This window comes from Gymnodraco acuticeps, unplaced genomic scaffold (genome assembly GCF_902827175.1).
Source record: "Gymnodraco acuticeps unplaced genomic scaffold, fGymAcu1.1, whole genome shotgun sequence".
Lineage (NCBI taxonomy): Eukaryota > Metazoa > Chordata > Actinopteri > Perciformes > Bathydraconidae > Gymnodraco > Gymnodraco acuticeps.
Genome location: NW_022990705.1, coordinates 31,927 through 46,844, shown reverse-complemented (window position 1 = coordinate 46,844; position 14,918 = coordinate 31,927). Strand labels below are relative to the sequence as shown.

Sequence of the window (14,918 nt, the reverse complement as noted above, 5' to 3'; positions counted from 1 at the left end):
CTCATCTTTTTAAGTGGGAGAACTTGCACAATTGGTGGCTGACTAAATACTTGTTTGCCCCACTGTATATATATGAATATATATATATAATATATATATACAATCTTACACTATGTAAAAACTCTGAAAAAGCTCCATAAAAACATCCTTCCTCTTCAGAAAAGAAAAAATGCAATACAAAATAAAATAAAATGAACAACTCCCTCCTGTAATGCTTTATTCTGATTGGTCGATTCGAAAAGTTCAGAGGTTGTTTACACCTGTTAACACACTGCTGTAAAACACAACATTTGCTTATTCCTTGCAATTTTTTTTAAAATAAAATGTGCAAAAATATTACTTATAGTGCACAGGATAAACATTTAAAGTGCTGTAAAGCAGAAGTACTTCGAATAAAACAGTTTTTCCATCAGTAAAATAATATGTGGGGATTGTCCACAGTTGCTTTGGATAAAAGCGTCTAACAAATGACATGTAACGTAATAAAGCAATTTTCAATCATGCCGATTTCCAGTTGTCGGGGTTTTTCTCCACTAATTGGATCCATTTTCTTTGTAGAAACCAGGCAGCTGGATATGGTTATAAAAACAAGGCAAATACAGAACATTTCCTAAAGCTGTAGAGAGTCTTTGTTAATTTTTATTGCAATAGTTGTACAATGTCAAAGTAGACGGCATATTCCACTTATTGGATGTGATTTTAAGTAGAAAACCTGCAGGAGGATATGGTTATTTCTAAGATGTGAGATTTATCTCTGCAAAATACAGACGAGAATATTTCTGAAGAACTACTTAAAACTTTGTATATTATACGTTTCTCAAAATAAGAAACTTTAAAATAAACATTGTTAAAATCCCTTTAAATGAGAAAAACATTTTTGAATTAACTCTCAAAATAAGAATCTTTAAAATAACATTAAACTTAATAAAAAACTTTTTTTTTAAATGCTACTTGGACCAATACAGGAATTGGAAGAAGCACACCTTCGATTTACAAACTATGAGACTTCAGAAAACATTCAAAGGACCTCGCAAATGTGTCGTCATGTTTGGCACATTTGTTATTAATAAAGCATTTTTTAACGGTGCCGATTTCAGTCGTCAGCAGGATATGGTTATTTTAGAAATGTACGTTTCTATCTGGCAAATACAGATAGAAAATAAATGCAGAAAATAAACTTTCTATTTTGAGTGACAGGTTTAGAAGATTGTGAAACCCTGAATTGGGTATACCAAGTTTATATTCTTGATTTTTCTTTTGAGGCTAAATTGTTATTAGAGTCCACCTTTTTACCATCTTGTTATAGTCCAGCACATAGAAGTGCATATGGACTTCAGACTAACCTGCAATAAAGCCTGCATTTGGAAGGAGGGCAAGGTTTTCTAATGAACATTTCTCAAAATATTGCACGTTTAATCTTCTCCCTTTTACTGACATGACCAATGTCTGCTAATCCTATGTAGTATGAGAGTTTTTAAAAGACTGTTCTAGTCCAGATGAGCTTTTATTGGACTGTTAAGGGAAGATGTATGCATGATAAGAGCCAAGCATTGCAATACAAACATTGGATTGACACGCTGTTATTTAAGAAATGTATAGACGTTTTATTATATTGCTAAGATAACGTCTCCGATATCAAGCTCTCCAAGGCAGTCGAAATATACGAGATGAATCTATGCAGTATTGAATATCTCCTCGCTCATCGTCCCGTTGAACTTTTACTTTTCATCGTCCCATTGAACTTTTCCTCGTCGCTCATCGTCCCGTTCAACAACTGCTCATCGCTCATCGTCCCGTTGAACTTTTACTTTTCATCGTCCCATTGAACTTTTCCTCGTCGCTCATCGTCCCGTTCAACTTTTCCTCGTCGCTCATCGTCCCGTTCAACTTTTCCTCGTTCCGTTCAACATCTAGTCGTCTACTTTATGGGTATCCAGGAGTACTGAAAAAACATTTGCGTCATAAATGATGGACGTCAAGATAATACATGATGTTCTCTAGACTGAAATCACAGCATGAATTCTGTAATAGTTCCTCAAGGGCTTGGTTACTTCATAAATCCTGTTTTTGTAAAAAAATGAGCGATGTTGGAAGTGAATTCAGCAACCAAACATTGATGCATTAACTTATAAGACATGCAAGTGGTTTGTTTTAGCTCGTATACACACGATTAGCTTGACATTGCTGTGTTTCAAATGAATCATACATATCACAGATTTCAGATCTTTTACACCACTTTTATGCGACACATACTGTTGTCTTTTTGGCTTTTAGAGCTCACCTTTGTGCTCATGCTGGACGCCCCCCGTCGTGCCGTTGTTCTGCTGGACGCCCCCCGTCGTGCCGTTGTTCTGCTGGACGCCCCCCGTCGTGCCGTTGTTCTGCTGGACGCCCCCCGTCGTGCCGTTGTTCTGCTGGACGCCCCCCGTCGTGCCGTTGTTCTGCTGAAATCCCCCCTTCGTGCCGTTGTCTCTGGGAACCAGGTTCTGCTGGACGCCCCCCGTCGTGCCGTTGTTCTGCTGGACGCCCCCCGTCGTGCCGTTGTTCTGCTGGACGCCCCCCGTCGTGCCGTTGTTCGGCTGGACGCCCCCCGTCGTGCCGTTGTTCGGCTGGACGCCCCCCGTCGTGCCGTTGTTCGGCTGGACGCCCCCCGTCGTGCCGTTGTCCATGGGAACAAGGTTCTGCTGGACGCCCCCCGTCGTGCCGTTGTTCTGCTGGACGCCCCCCGTCGTGCCGTTTTTCTGCTGGACGCCCCCCGTCGTGCCGTTTTTCTGCTGGACGCCCCCCGTCGTGCCGTTTTTTCTGCTGGACGCCCCCCGTCGTGCCGTTTTTCTGCTGGACGCCCCCCGTCGTGCCGTTTTTCTGCTGGACGCCCCCCGTCGTGCCGTTGTTCTGCTGGACGCCCCCCGTCGTGCCATTGTCCATGGGAACCAGGTTCTGCTGGACACCCCCCGTCGTTGCTTCGCCCCAAATGACGACCCGGTTCTGGACGCCCCCCGTCGTGCCGTTGTCCCTCGTTACGACCTGGTTCTGGACATTTGTTGTCTCGTTGACGCTCTGGGGCTTTTGTTCAGGATTCTGGTGACCAGACGCATCAGCTTCCACGTCATTGGTTTCCAGTTGTACTGAAAGAAAGAAGGATTGATTAACAAAATAAGAACCAAAATAAATCACGTGATGTTATACGTCGACTGAAATCACAACGTGAATTGTTCTGTAGTTTTCTTTTAATTCTTGCTTTTTTTTAATGTGACATTTAATAATATTGGGAGGGATGAAACCCTCTGTAATCGTCACACATGCAGAGCACACAGTGAAATGTGTTCTCTGCTTTTAACCCTTCCTAGCACCAGGAGTCTAGTACTAGGAGCAGTGGGCAGCCATTGCACAGCGCCCGGGGAGCAATGGGAGTGAGGGGGGGGAAGGTGGTTTTCCGGTGCCTTGCTCAAGGGCACCCCGGCAGGAAGTGAACTAGGACCTCTCCAAGCATCAGTCCACACTTCATTTTTAAGTCTGGTCAGGGACTTGAACCGGCAACCCTACGCCTCACAGTCCAATCCCCAACTGACTGAGCCACTGCCGGATTGAGGACCGTTTTTAAGATCAATTCTCAAAGTTATTCAATTTGGCACAACATTTCTCAAACGCTTGGCATCAACATGCACAATATATCATGGGATGGCCATCAAATACAAAAATCTTCCCAATTTCAAGTTTTTAACACCAGTTTAAAGCATTATCACCCCATAGTGTTCCTCAAGGGCTGGGTGTCAACTTGGTATAAGACATACAGATATCATAATGTTTTAAACCCTTTTATACACGGTTTAAATATCTTGAGTTCATCTCATATTTCCCAGCTTTCAGATCATTTTCACCACTTTAACACTGTTGACCTTTTAGTCTTTAGGGCTCACCTTCTCGAGCATCTTGGTCCAACATGGACTCCATCGACTGGAAAGGTGCAAAGGCTTTCTTTAAGGAGATCTCATTGGGGGACAGATCTGTAGGACACAGTATAATTAAAGGTCAGTGTCAGACAGAGAGAAGAAACACTGCATACAATCAAATCTTTTCAACTCTCAGTCTCCTCTGCAGCTTATATTCACCAGCTGGAAAACCAGAGACTGTGGACAGGAAACATGCTGTTATATCAAACATTATTCCTTCATCTTCAACACAATTATCAAACAGGTAAATACCTCTGGCCAGACAAACAGTCAGCACACAGACGAGCATCCAAACAGCTGCCATCTCTGCAGTTTTCCAAGAGAGTGTTGCCTGAGCACCAGGCAGCTTTAAAGGAGGGAAACCTCCAGCAGCTGCTACTGATCAGCACTGATTGTCTCTCTGCACAGAGGAAAACACCATTTATCTGAGATTAAACTCTGAGAATGAGGAGTTTTTCATGAAGCTTGTTGTGCATTTATGATTAGTAGAGACCATCATTTTAAATTCACATTAAATATTCATATATTGTTTTTTTACTTTTCTCCCTTTTACAGACATGCCAACTTTATATCAATCCCACCCATTACAAATCGTATATATTATATTTAAACATGTCTGCATGATTAGGGCCAAACCTTTCTAGACATACATATATATATGAATATATATATAATATATATATACAATCTGACACTATGTAAACACTCTGAAAAAGCTCCATAAAAACTTCATTCCTCTTCAGAAAAGAAAAAATGCAATACAAAATAAAATAAAATTAACAACTCTCTCCTGTAATACTTTATTCTGATTGGTCGATTCGAAAAGTTCAGAGGTTGTTTATACCTGTTAACACACTGCTGTAAAACACAACATGCCCATTTGCTTATTCCTTGCAACATTTTTTAAAATAAAATGTGCAAAAATGTAACTTATAGTGCACAGGATAAACATTTAAAGTGCTGTAAAGCAGAAGTACTTCAAATAAAACAGTTTTTCCATCAGTAAAAGAATATGTGGGGATTGTCCACAGTACTGAATGTATGTAAGTTGCTTTGGATAAAAGCGTCTAACAAATGACATGTAACGTAATAAAGCAATTTTCAATCGTGCCGATTTCCAGTTGTAGGGGTTTTTCTCCACTAATTGGATCTGTTTTCTTTGTAGAAACCAGGCAGCTGGATATGGTTATAAAAACAAGGCAAATACAGAACATTTCCTAAAGCTGTAGAGACAGGTTTAAATGATTGTGCATCCTTGATGGGAAAACCATGTTTTTATTCTCGAGTCTTTGTTAATTTTTATTGCAATAGTTGTACATTATTTATGTCAAAGTAGACGGCATATTCCACTTATTGGATGTGATTTTAAGTAGAAAACCTGCAGGAGGATATGGTTATTTCTAAGATGTGAGATTTATCTCTGCAAAATACAGACGAGAATATTTCTGAAGAACTACTTAAAACTTTGTATATTATACGTTTCTCAAAATAAGAAACATTAAAATAATCATTGTTAAAATCCCTTTAAATGAGAAAAACATTTTTGAATTAACTCTCAAAATAAGAATCTTTAAAATAACATTAAACTTAATAAAAAACTGTTTTTAAAATGCTACTTGGACCAATACAGGAATGGGAAGAATCACACCTTCGATTTACAAACTATGAGACTTCAGAAAACATTCAAAGGTCCTCGCAAATGTGTCGTCATGTTTGGCACATTTGTTATTAATAAAGCATTTTTTAACGGTGCCGATTTCAGTCGTCAGCAGAATATGTTTTTTTTTAGAAATGTAAGTTTCTATCTGGCAAATACAGATTGAAAATAAATGCAGAAAATAAACTTTCTATTTTGAGTGACAGGTTTAGAAGATTGTGAAACCCTGAATTGGGTATACCAAGTTTATATTCTTGACTTTTCTTTTGAGGCTAAATTGTTATTAGAGTCCACCTTTTTACCATCTTGTTATAGTCCAGCACATAGAAGTGCATACGGACTTCAGACTAACCTGCAATAAAGCCTGCATTTGGAAGGAGGGCAAGGTTTTCTAATGAACATTTCTCAAAATATTGCACGTTTAATCTTCTCCCTTTTACTGACATGACCAATGTCTGCTAATCCTATGTAGTATGAGAGTTTTTAAAAGACTGTTCTCGTCCAGATGAGCTTTTATTGGACTGTTAAGGGAAGATGTATGCATGATAAGAGCCAAGCATTGCAATACAAACATTGGATTGACACACTGTTATTTAAGAAATGTATAGACGTTTTATTATATTGCTAAGATAACGTCTCCGATATCAAGCTCTCCAAGGCAGTCGAAATATACGAGATGAATCTATGCAGTATTGAATATCTCCTCGCTCATCGTCCCGTTGAACTTTTACTTTTCATCGTCCCATTGAACTTTTCCTCGTCGCTCATCGTCCTGTTCAACTTTTCCTCGTCCCGTTCAACATCTGGTCGTCTACTTCATGGGTATCCAGGAGTACTGAAAAAACATTTGCGTCATAAATGATGGATGTCAAGATAATACATGATGTTCTCTAGACTGAAATCACAGCATGAATTCTGTAATAGTTCCTCAAGGGCTTGGTTACTTAATAAATCCTGTTTTTGTAAAAAAATGAGCGATGTTGGAAGTGAATTCAGCAACCAAACATTGATGCATTAACTTATAAGACATGAAAGTGGTTTGTTTTAGCTCGTATACACACGATTAGCTTGACATTGCTGTGTTTCAAATGAATCATACATATCACAGATTTCAGATCTTTTACACCACTTTTATGCGACACATACTGTTGTCTTTTTGGCCTTTAGAGCTCACCTTTGTGCTCATGCTGGACGCCCCCCGTCGTGCCGTTGTTCTGCTGGACGCCCCCCCGTCGTGCCGTTGTTCTGCTGGACGCCCCCCGTCGTGCCGTTGCTCTGCTGGACGCCCCCCGTCGTGCCGTTGTTCTGCTGAAAGCCCCCCTTTGTGCCGTTGTCTCTGGGAACCAGGTTCTGCTGGACGCCCCCCGTCGTGCCGTTGTTCTGCTGGACGCCCCCCTTCGTGCCGTTGTCTCTGGGAACCAGGTTCTGCTGGACGCCCCCCGTCGTGCCATTGTTCTGCTGGACGCCTCCCTTCGTGCCGTTGTTCTGCTGGACGCCCCCCTTCGTGCCGTTGTTCTGCTGGACGCCCCCCTTCGTGCCGTTGTTCTGCTGGACGCCCCCCGTCGTGCCGTTGTTCTGCTGGACGCCCCCCGTCGTGCCGTTGTCCATGGGAACAAGGTTCTGCTGGACGCCCCCCGTCGTGCCGTTGTTCTGCTGGACGCCCCCCGTCGTGCCGTTGTTCTGCTGGACGCCCCCCGTCGTGCCGTTGTTCTGCTGGACGCCCCCCGTCGTGCCGTTGTTCTGCTGGACGCCCCCCGTCGTGCCGTTGTTCTGCTGGACGCCCCCCGTCGTGCCGTTGTTCTGCTGGACGCCCCCCGTCGTGCCGTTGTTCTGCTGGACGCCCCCCGTCGTGCCGTTGTTCTGCTGGACGCCCCCCGTCGTGCCGTTATTCTGCTGGACGCCTCCCGTCGTGCCGTTGTTCTGCTGGACGCCCCCCGTCGTGCCATTGTCCATGGGAACCAGGTTCTGCTGGACACCCCCCGTCGTTGCTTCGCCCCAAATGACAAACCGGTTCTGGACGTCCCCAGTCGTGGAGTCTACCCCAATGACGACCCATTTTTGGACGTCCCCCTCCTTGGCCACTCCCCTAATGACGAGCCGGTTCTGGACAGCCTCTGCTGTGGCGGGTTCGCTAATGACTATCAGGTTCTGGACGCCCCCCGTCTTGGCTTTGTCCTTAATGATGACCAAGTTCTGGACGCCCCCCGCCGTGGCGTTTCCCCTAATGACGACCCGGTTCTGGAGGTCCTCAGTTGTGGAGTCGCCTCCTATGATGACCCATTTTAGGTCATGCCCCGCAGTGGAATTTCCCCTAATGACGACCCGGTTCTGGACGCCCCCCTCCGTGCCGTTGTCCCTCGTTACGACCTGGTTCTGGACATTTGTTGTCTCGTTGACGCTCTGGGGCTTTTGTTCAGGATTCTGGTGACCAGACGCATCAGCTTCCACGTCATTAGTTTCCAGTTGTACTGAAAGAAAGAAGGATTGATTAACGAAATAAGAACCAAAATAAATCACGTGATGTTATACGTCGACTGAAATCACAACGTGAATTGTGCTGTAGTTTTCTTTTAATTCTTGCTTTTTTTTAATGTGGCATTTAATAATATTGGGAGGGATGAAACCCTCTGTAATCGTCACACATGCAGAGCACAGTGAAATGTGTTCTCTGCTTTTAACCCTTCCTAGCACCAGGAGTCTAGTACTAGGAGCAGTGGGCAGCCATTGCACAGCGCCCGGGGAGCAATGGGAGTGAGGGGGGGAAGGGGGTTTTCCGGTGCCTTGCTCAAGGGCACCCCGGCAGGAAGTGAACTAGGACCTCTCCAAGCATCAGTCCACACTTCATTTTTAAGTCTGGTCAGGGACTTGAACCGGCAACCCTACGCCTCACAGTCCAATCCCCTACTGACTGAGCCACTGCCGGATTGAGGACCGTTTTTAAGATCAATTCTCAAAGTTATTCAATTTGGCACAACATTTCTCAAACGCTTGGCATCAACATGCACAATATATCATGGGATGGCCATCAAATACAAAAATCTTCCCAATTTCAAGTTTTAAAAACCAGTTTAAAGCATTATCACCCCATAGTGTTCCTCAAGGGCTGGGTGTCAACTTGGTATAAGACATACAGATATCATAATGTTTTAAACCCTTTTATACACGGTTTAAATATCTTGAGTTCATCTCATATTTCCCAGCTTTCAGATCATTTTCACCACTTTAACACTGTTGACCTTTTAGCCATTAGGGCTCACCTTCTCGAGCATCTTGGTCCAACATGGACTCCATCGACTGGAAAAGTTGAATGGCTTTCTTTAAGGAGATCTCATTGGGAGACAGATCTGTAGGACACAGTATAATTAAAGGTCAGTGTCAGACAGAGAGAAGAAACACTGCATACAATCAAATCTTTTCAACTCTCAGTCTCCTCTGCAGCTTGAAAACCAGAGACTGTGGACAGGAAACATGCTGTTATATCAAACATTATTCCTTCATCTTCAACACAATTATCAAACAGGTAAATACCTCTGGCCAGACAAACAGTCAGCACACAGACGAGCATCCAAACAGCTGCCATCTCTGCAGTTTTCCAAGAGAGTGTTGCCTGAGCACCAGGCAGCTTTAAATGAGGGAAACCTCCAGCAGCTGCTACTGATCAGCACTGATTGTCTCTCTGCACAGAGGAAAACACCATTTATCTGAGATTAAACTCTGAGAATGAGGAGTTTTTCATGGAGCTTATTGTGCATTTATGATTAGTAGAGACCATCATTTTAAATTCACATTAAATATTCATATATTGTTTTTTTACTTTTCTCCCTTTTACAGACATGCCAACTTTATATCAATCCCACCCATTACAAATCGTATATATTATATTTAAACATGTCTGCATGATTAGGGCAAAACCTTTCTAGACATACATATATATATGAATATATATATAATATATATATACAATCTGACACTATGTAAACACTCTGAAAAAGCTCCATAAAAACTTCATTCCTCTTCAGAAAAGAAAAAATGCAATACAAAATAAAATAAAATTAACAACTCTCTCCTGTAATACTTTATTCTGATTGGTCGATTCGAAAAGTTCAGAGGTTGTTTATACCTGTTAACACACTGCTGTAAAACACAACATGCCCATTTGCTTATTCCTTGCAACATTTTTTAAAATAAAATGTGCAAAAATATAACTTATAGTGCACAGGATAAACATTTAAAGTGCTGTAAAGCAGAAGTACTTCAAATAAAACAGTTTTTCCATCAGTAAAAGAATATGTGGGGATTGTCCACAGTACTGAATGTATGTAAGTTGCTTTGGATAAAAGCGTCTAACAAATGACATGTAACGTAATAAAGCAATTTTCAATCGTGCCGATTTCCAGTTGTAGGGGTTTTTCTCCACTAATTGGATCTGTTTTCTTTGTAGAAACCAGGCAGCTGGATATGGTTATAAAAACAAGGCAAATACAGAACATTTCCTAAAGCTGTAGAGACAGGTTTAAATGATTGTGCATCCTTGATGGGAAAACCATGTTTTTATTCTCGAGTCTTTGTTAATTTTTATTGCAATAGTTGTACATTATTTATGTCAAAGTAGACGGCATATTCCACTTATTGGATGTGATTTTAAGTAGAAAACCTGCAGGAGGATATGGTTATTTCTAAGATGTGAGATTTATCTCTGCAAAATACAGACGAGAATATTTCTGAAGAACTACTTAAAACTTTGTATATTATACGTTTCTCAAAATAAGAAACTTCAAAATAAACATTGTTAAAATCCCTTTAAATGAGAAAAACATTTTTGAATTAACTCTCAAAATAAGAATCTTTAAAATAACATTAAACTTAATAAAAAACTGTTTTTAAAATGCTACTTGGACCAATACAGGAATGGGAAGAATCACACCTTCGATTTACAAACTATGAGACTTCAGAAAACATTCAAAGGTCCTCGCAAATGTGTCGTCATGTTTGGCACATTTGTTATTAATAAAGCATTTTTTAACGGTGCCGATTTCAGTCGTCAGCAGAATATGGTTTTTTTTAGAAATGTAAGTTTCTATCTGGCAAATACAGATTGAAAATAAATCCAGAAAATAAACTTTCTATTTTGAGTGACAGGTTTAGAAGATTGTGAAACCCTGAATTGGGTATACCAAGTTTATATTCTTGACTTTTCTTTTGAGGCTAAATTGTTATTAGAGTCCACCTTTTTACCATCTTGTTATAGTCCAGCACATAGAAGTGCATATGGACTTCAGACTAACCTGCAATAAAGCCTGCATTTGGAAGGAGGGCAAGGTTTTCTAATGAACATTTCTCAAAATATTGCACGTTTAATCTTCTCCCTTTTACTGACATGACCAATGTCTGCTAATCCTATGTAGTATGAGAGTTTTTAAAAGACTGTTCTAGTCCAGATGAGCTTTTATTGGACTGTTAAGGGAAGATGTATGCATGATAAGAGCCAAGCATTGCAATACAAACATTGGATTGACACGCTGTTATTTAAGAAATGTATAGACGTTTTATTATATTGCTAAGATAACATCTCCGATATCAAGCTCTCCAAGGCAGTCGAAATATACGAGATTAATCTATGCAGTATTGAATATCTCCTCGCTCATCGTCCCGTTGAACTTTTACTTTTCATCGTCCCATTGAACTTTTCCTCGTCGCGTTCAACTTTTCCTCGTCCCGTTCAACATCTGGTCGTCTACTTCATGGGTATCCAGGAGCACTGAAAAAACATTTGCGTCATAAATGATGGACGTCAAGATAATACATGATGTTCTCTAGACTGAAATCACAGCATGAATTCTGTAATAGTTCCTCAAGGGCTTGGTTACTTAATAAATCCTGTTTTTGTAAAAAAATGATCGATGTTGGAAGTGAATTCAGCAACCAAACATTGATGCATTAATTTATAAGACATGCAAGTGGTTTGTTTTAGCTCGTATACACACGATTAGCTTGACATTGCTGTGTTTCAAATGAATCATACATATCACAGATTTCAGATCTTTTACACCACTTTTATGCGACACATACTGTTGTCTTTTTGGCCTTTAGAGCTCACCTTTGTGCTCATGCTGGACGCCCCCCGTCGTGCCGTTGTTCTGCTGGACGCCCCCCGTCGTGCCGTTGTTCTGCTGGACGCCCCCCGTCGTGCCGTTGTTCTGCTGGACGCCCCCCTTCGTGCCGTTGTTCTGCTGGACGCCCCCCTTCGTGCCGTTGTCTCTGGGAACCAGGTTCTGCTGGACGCCCCCCGTCGTGCCGTTGTTCTGCTGGACGCCCCCCCGTCGTGCCGTTGTTCTGCTGGACGCCCCCCCGTCGTGCCGTTGTTCTGCTGGACGCCCCCCTTCGTGCCGTTGTCTCTGGGAACCAGGTTCTGCTGGACGCCCCCCGTCGTGCCGTTGTTCTGCTGGACGCCCCCCGTCGTGCCGTTGTTCTGCTGGACGCCCCCCGTCGTGCCGTTGTTCTGCTGGACGCCCCCGTCGTGCCGTTGTTCTGCTGGACGCCCCCCGTCGTGCCGTTGTTCTGCTGGACGCCCCCCGTCGTGCCGTTGTTCTGCTGGACGCCCCCCGTCATGCCGTTGTTCTGCTGGACGCCCCCCGTCGTGCCGTTGTCCATGGGAACCAGGTTCTGCTGGACACCCCCCGTCGTTGCTTCGCCCCAAATGACAAACCGGTTCTGGACGTCCCCAGTCGTGGAGTCTACCCCAATGACGACCCATTTTTGGACGTCCCCCTCCTTGGCCACTCCCCTAATGACGAGCCGGTTCTGGACAGCCTCTGCTGTGGCGGGTTCGCTAATGACTATCAGGTTCTGGACGCCCCCCGTCTTGGCTTTGTCCTTAATGATGACCAAGTTCTGGACGCCCCCCGCCGTGGCGTTTCCCCTAATGACGACCCGGTTCTGGACGTCCTCAGTTGTGGAGTCGCCTCCTATGATGACCCATTTTAGGTCATGCCCCGCAGTGGAATTTCCCCTAATGACGACCCGGTTCTGGACGCCCCCCTCCGTGCCGTTGTCCCTCGTTACGACCTGGTTCTGGACATTTGTTGTCTCGTTGACGCTCTGGGGCTTTTGTTCAGGATTCTGGTGACCAGACGCATCAGCTTCCACGTCATTGGTTTCCAGTTGTACTGAAAGAAAGAAGGATTGATTAACGAAATAAGAACCAAAATAAATGACGTGATGTTATACGTCGACTGAAATCACAACGTGAATTGTGCTGTAGTTTTCTTTTAATTCTTGCTTTTTTTTAATGTGGCATTTAATAATATTGGGAGGGATGAAACCCTCTGTAATCGTCACACATGCAGAGCACAGTGAAATGTGTTCTCTGCTTTTAACCCTTCCTAGCACCAGGAGTCTAGTACTAGGAGCAGTGGGCAGCCATTGCACAGCGCCCAGGGAGCAATGGGAGTGAGGGGGGGGGGGAAGGGGGTTTTCCGGTGCCTTGCTCAAGGGCACCCCGGCAGGAAGTGAACTAGGACCTCTCCAAGCATCAGTCCACACTTCATTTTTAAGTCTGGTCAGGGACTTGAACCGGCAACCCTACGCCTCACAGTCCAATCCCCTACTGACTGAGCCACTGCCGGATTGAGGACCGTTTTTAAGATCAATTCTCAAAGTTATTCAATTTGGCACAACATTTCTCAAACGCATGGCATCAACATGCACAATATATCATGGGATGGCCATCAAATACAAAAATCTTCCCAATTTCAAGCTTTTAAAACCAGTTTAAAGCATTATCACCCCATAGTGTTCCTCAAGGGCTGGGTGTCAACTTGGTATAAGACATACAGATATCATAATGTTTTAAACCCTTTTATACACGGTTTAAATATCTTGAGTTCATCTCATATTTCCCAGCTTTCAGATCATTTTCACCACTTTAACACTGTTGACCTTTTAGCCATTAGGGCTCACCTTCTCGAGCATCTTGGTCCAACATAGACTCCATCGACTGGAAAAGTTGAATGGCTTTCTTTAAGGAGATCTCATTCGGAGACAGATCTGTAGGACACAGTATAATTAAAGGTCAGTGTCAGACAGAGAGAAGAAACACTGCATACAATCAAATCTTTTCAACTCTCAGTCTCCTCTGCAGCTTATATTCACCAGCTGGAAAACCAGAGACTGTGGACAGGAAACATGCTGTTATATCAAACATTATTCCTTCATCTTCAACACAATTATCAAACAGGTAAATACCTCTGGCCAGACAAACAGTCAGCACACAGACGAGCATCCAAACAGCTGCCATCTCTGCAGTTTTCCAAGAGAGTGTTGCCTGAGCACCAGGCCGCTTTAAAGGAGGGAAACCTCCAGCAGCTGCTACTGATCAGCACTGATTGTCTCTCTGCACAGAGGAAAACACCATTTATCTGAGATTAAACTCTGAGAATGAGGAGTTTTTCATGGAGCTTGTTGTGCATTTATGATTAGTAGAGACCATCATTTTAAATTCACATGAAATATTCATATATTGTTTTTTTACTTTTCTCCCTTTTACAGACATGCCAACTTTATATCAATCCCACCCATTACAAATCGTATATATTATATTTAAACATGTCTGCATGATTAGGGCCAAACCTTTCTAGACATACATATATATATGAATATATATATAATATACATATACAATCTGACACTATGTAAACACTCTGAAAAAGCTCCATAAAAACTTCATTCCTCTTCAGAAAAGAAAAAATGCAATACAAAATAAAATAAAATTAACAACTCTCTCCTGTAATACTTTATTCTGATTGGTCGATTCGAAAAGTTCAGAGGTTGTTTATACCTGTTAACACACTGCTGTAAAACACAACATGCCCATTTGCTTATTCCTTGCAACATTTTTTAAAATAAAATGTGCAAAAATATAACTTATAGTGCACAGGATAAACATTTAAAGTGCTGTAAAGCAGAAGTACTTCAAATAAAACAGTTTTTCCATCAGTAAAAGAATATGTGGGGATTGTCCACAGTACTGAATGTATGTAAGTTGCTTTGGATAAAAGCGTCTAACAAATGACATGTAACGTAATAAAGCAATTTTCAATCGTGCCGATTTCCAGTTGTAGGGGTTTTTCTCCACTAATTGGATCTGTTTTCTTTGTAGAAACCAGGCAGCTGGATATGGTTATAAAAACAAGGCAAATACAGAACATTTCCTAAAGCTGCAGAGACAGGTTTAAATGATTGTGCATCCTTGATGGGAAAACCATGTTTTTATTCTCGAGTGTTTGTTAATTTTTATTGCAATAGTTGTACAT

At 42.2% G+C, this 14,918-nt stretch overlaps 2 protein-coding genes and 1 long non-coding RNA gene across 3 annotated transcripts; all 3 read right to left on the bottom strand.

Annotated features, from left to right (window-relative positions):
• Positions 1 to 658: 658 nt before the first annotated feature.
• Positions 659 to 4,338, bottom strand: LOC117556282 (uncharacterized transmembrane protein DDB_G0289901-like). Its single transcript, XM_034231585.1, has 5 exons — positions 4,203 to 4,338; positions 3,918 to 4,004; positions 2,812 to 3,125; positions 2,282 to 2,741; positions 659 to 2,061 (listed from the first exon to the last, which is right to left on the bottom strand). Exons 1-5 carry the CDS (start codon positions 4,252 to 4,254, stop codon positions 2,048 to 2,050), a joined length of 927 nt encoding a protein of 308 aa, XP_034087476.1. The 5' UTR covers positions 4,255 to 4,338; the 3' UTR covers positions 659 to 2,047.
• An 870-nt stretch (positions 4,339 to 5,208) lies between these two features.
• Positions 5,209 to 6,837, bottom strand: LOC117556290. The gene is made up of 2 exons (XR_004570526.1): positions 6,782 to 6,837; positions 5,209 to 6,442 (listed from the first exon to the last, which is right to left on the bottom strand). It is a non-coding gene; the product is annotated as an uncharacterized LOC117556290 (long non-coding RNA).
• Positions 6,838 to 10,730: 3,893 nt separating this feature from the next.
• On the bottom strand, positions 10,731 to 13,971 carry LOC117556281. The gene is made up of 5 exons (XM_034231584.1): positions 13,852 to 13,971; positions 13,567 to 13,653; positions 12,159 to 12,773; positions 11,705 to 12,106; positions 10,731 to 11,365 (listed from the first exon to the last, which is right to left on the bottom strand). The coding sequence occupies exons 1-5, from the start codon at positions 13,901 to 13,903 to the stop codon at positions 11,307 to 11,309; spliced, it is 1,215 nt and encodes a 404-aa protein (XP_034087475.1). The 5' UTR covers positions 13,904 to 13,971; the 3' UTR covers positions 10,731 to 11,306.
• Positions 13,972 to 14,918: the final 947 nt, after the last annotated feature.

Bases quoted from the DNA above. Each gene is read 5' to 3' on its own strand.
- LOC117556282 (XM_034231585.1), bottom strand. From the start codon at position 4,254: ATGGCAGCTGTTTGGATGCTCGTCTGTGTGCTGACTGTTTGTCTGGCC. The intron at 4,005-4,202 runs GTATTTACCTGT...TGTGTCCTACAG, and splicing joins GACTGTTTGTCTGGCCAGAG to ATCTGTCCCCCAATGAGATC. The intron at 3,126-3,917 runs GTGAGCCCTAAA...TCTTTCTTTCAG, and splicing joins GGACCAAGATGCTCGAGAAG to TACAACTGGAAACCAATGAC.
- LOC117556281 (XM_034231584.1), bottom strand. From the start codon at position 13,903: ATGGCAGCTGTTTGGATGCTCGTCTGTGTGCTGACTGTTTGTCTGGCC. The intron at 13,654-13,851 runs GTATTTACCTGT...TGTGTCCTACAG, and splicing joins GACTGTTTGTCTGGCCAGAG to ATCTGTCTCCGAATGAGATC. The intron at 12,774-13,566 runs GTGAGCCCTAAT...TCTTTCTTTCAG, and splicing joins GGACCAAGATGCTCGAGAAG to TACAACTGGAAACCAATGAC.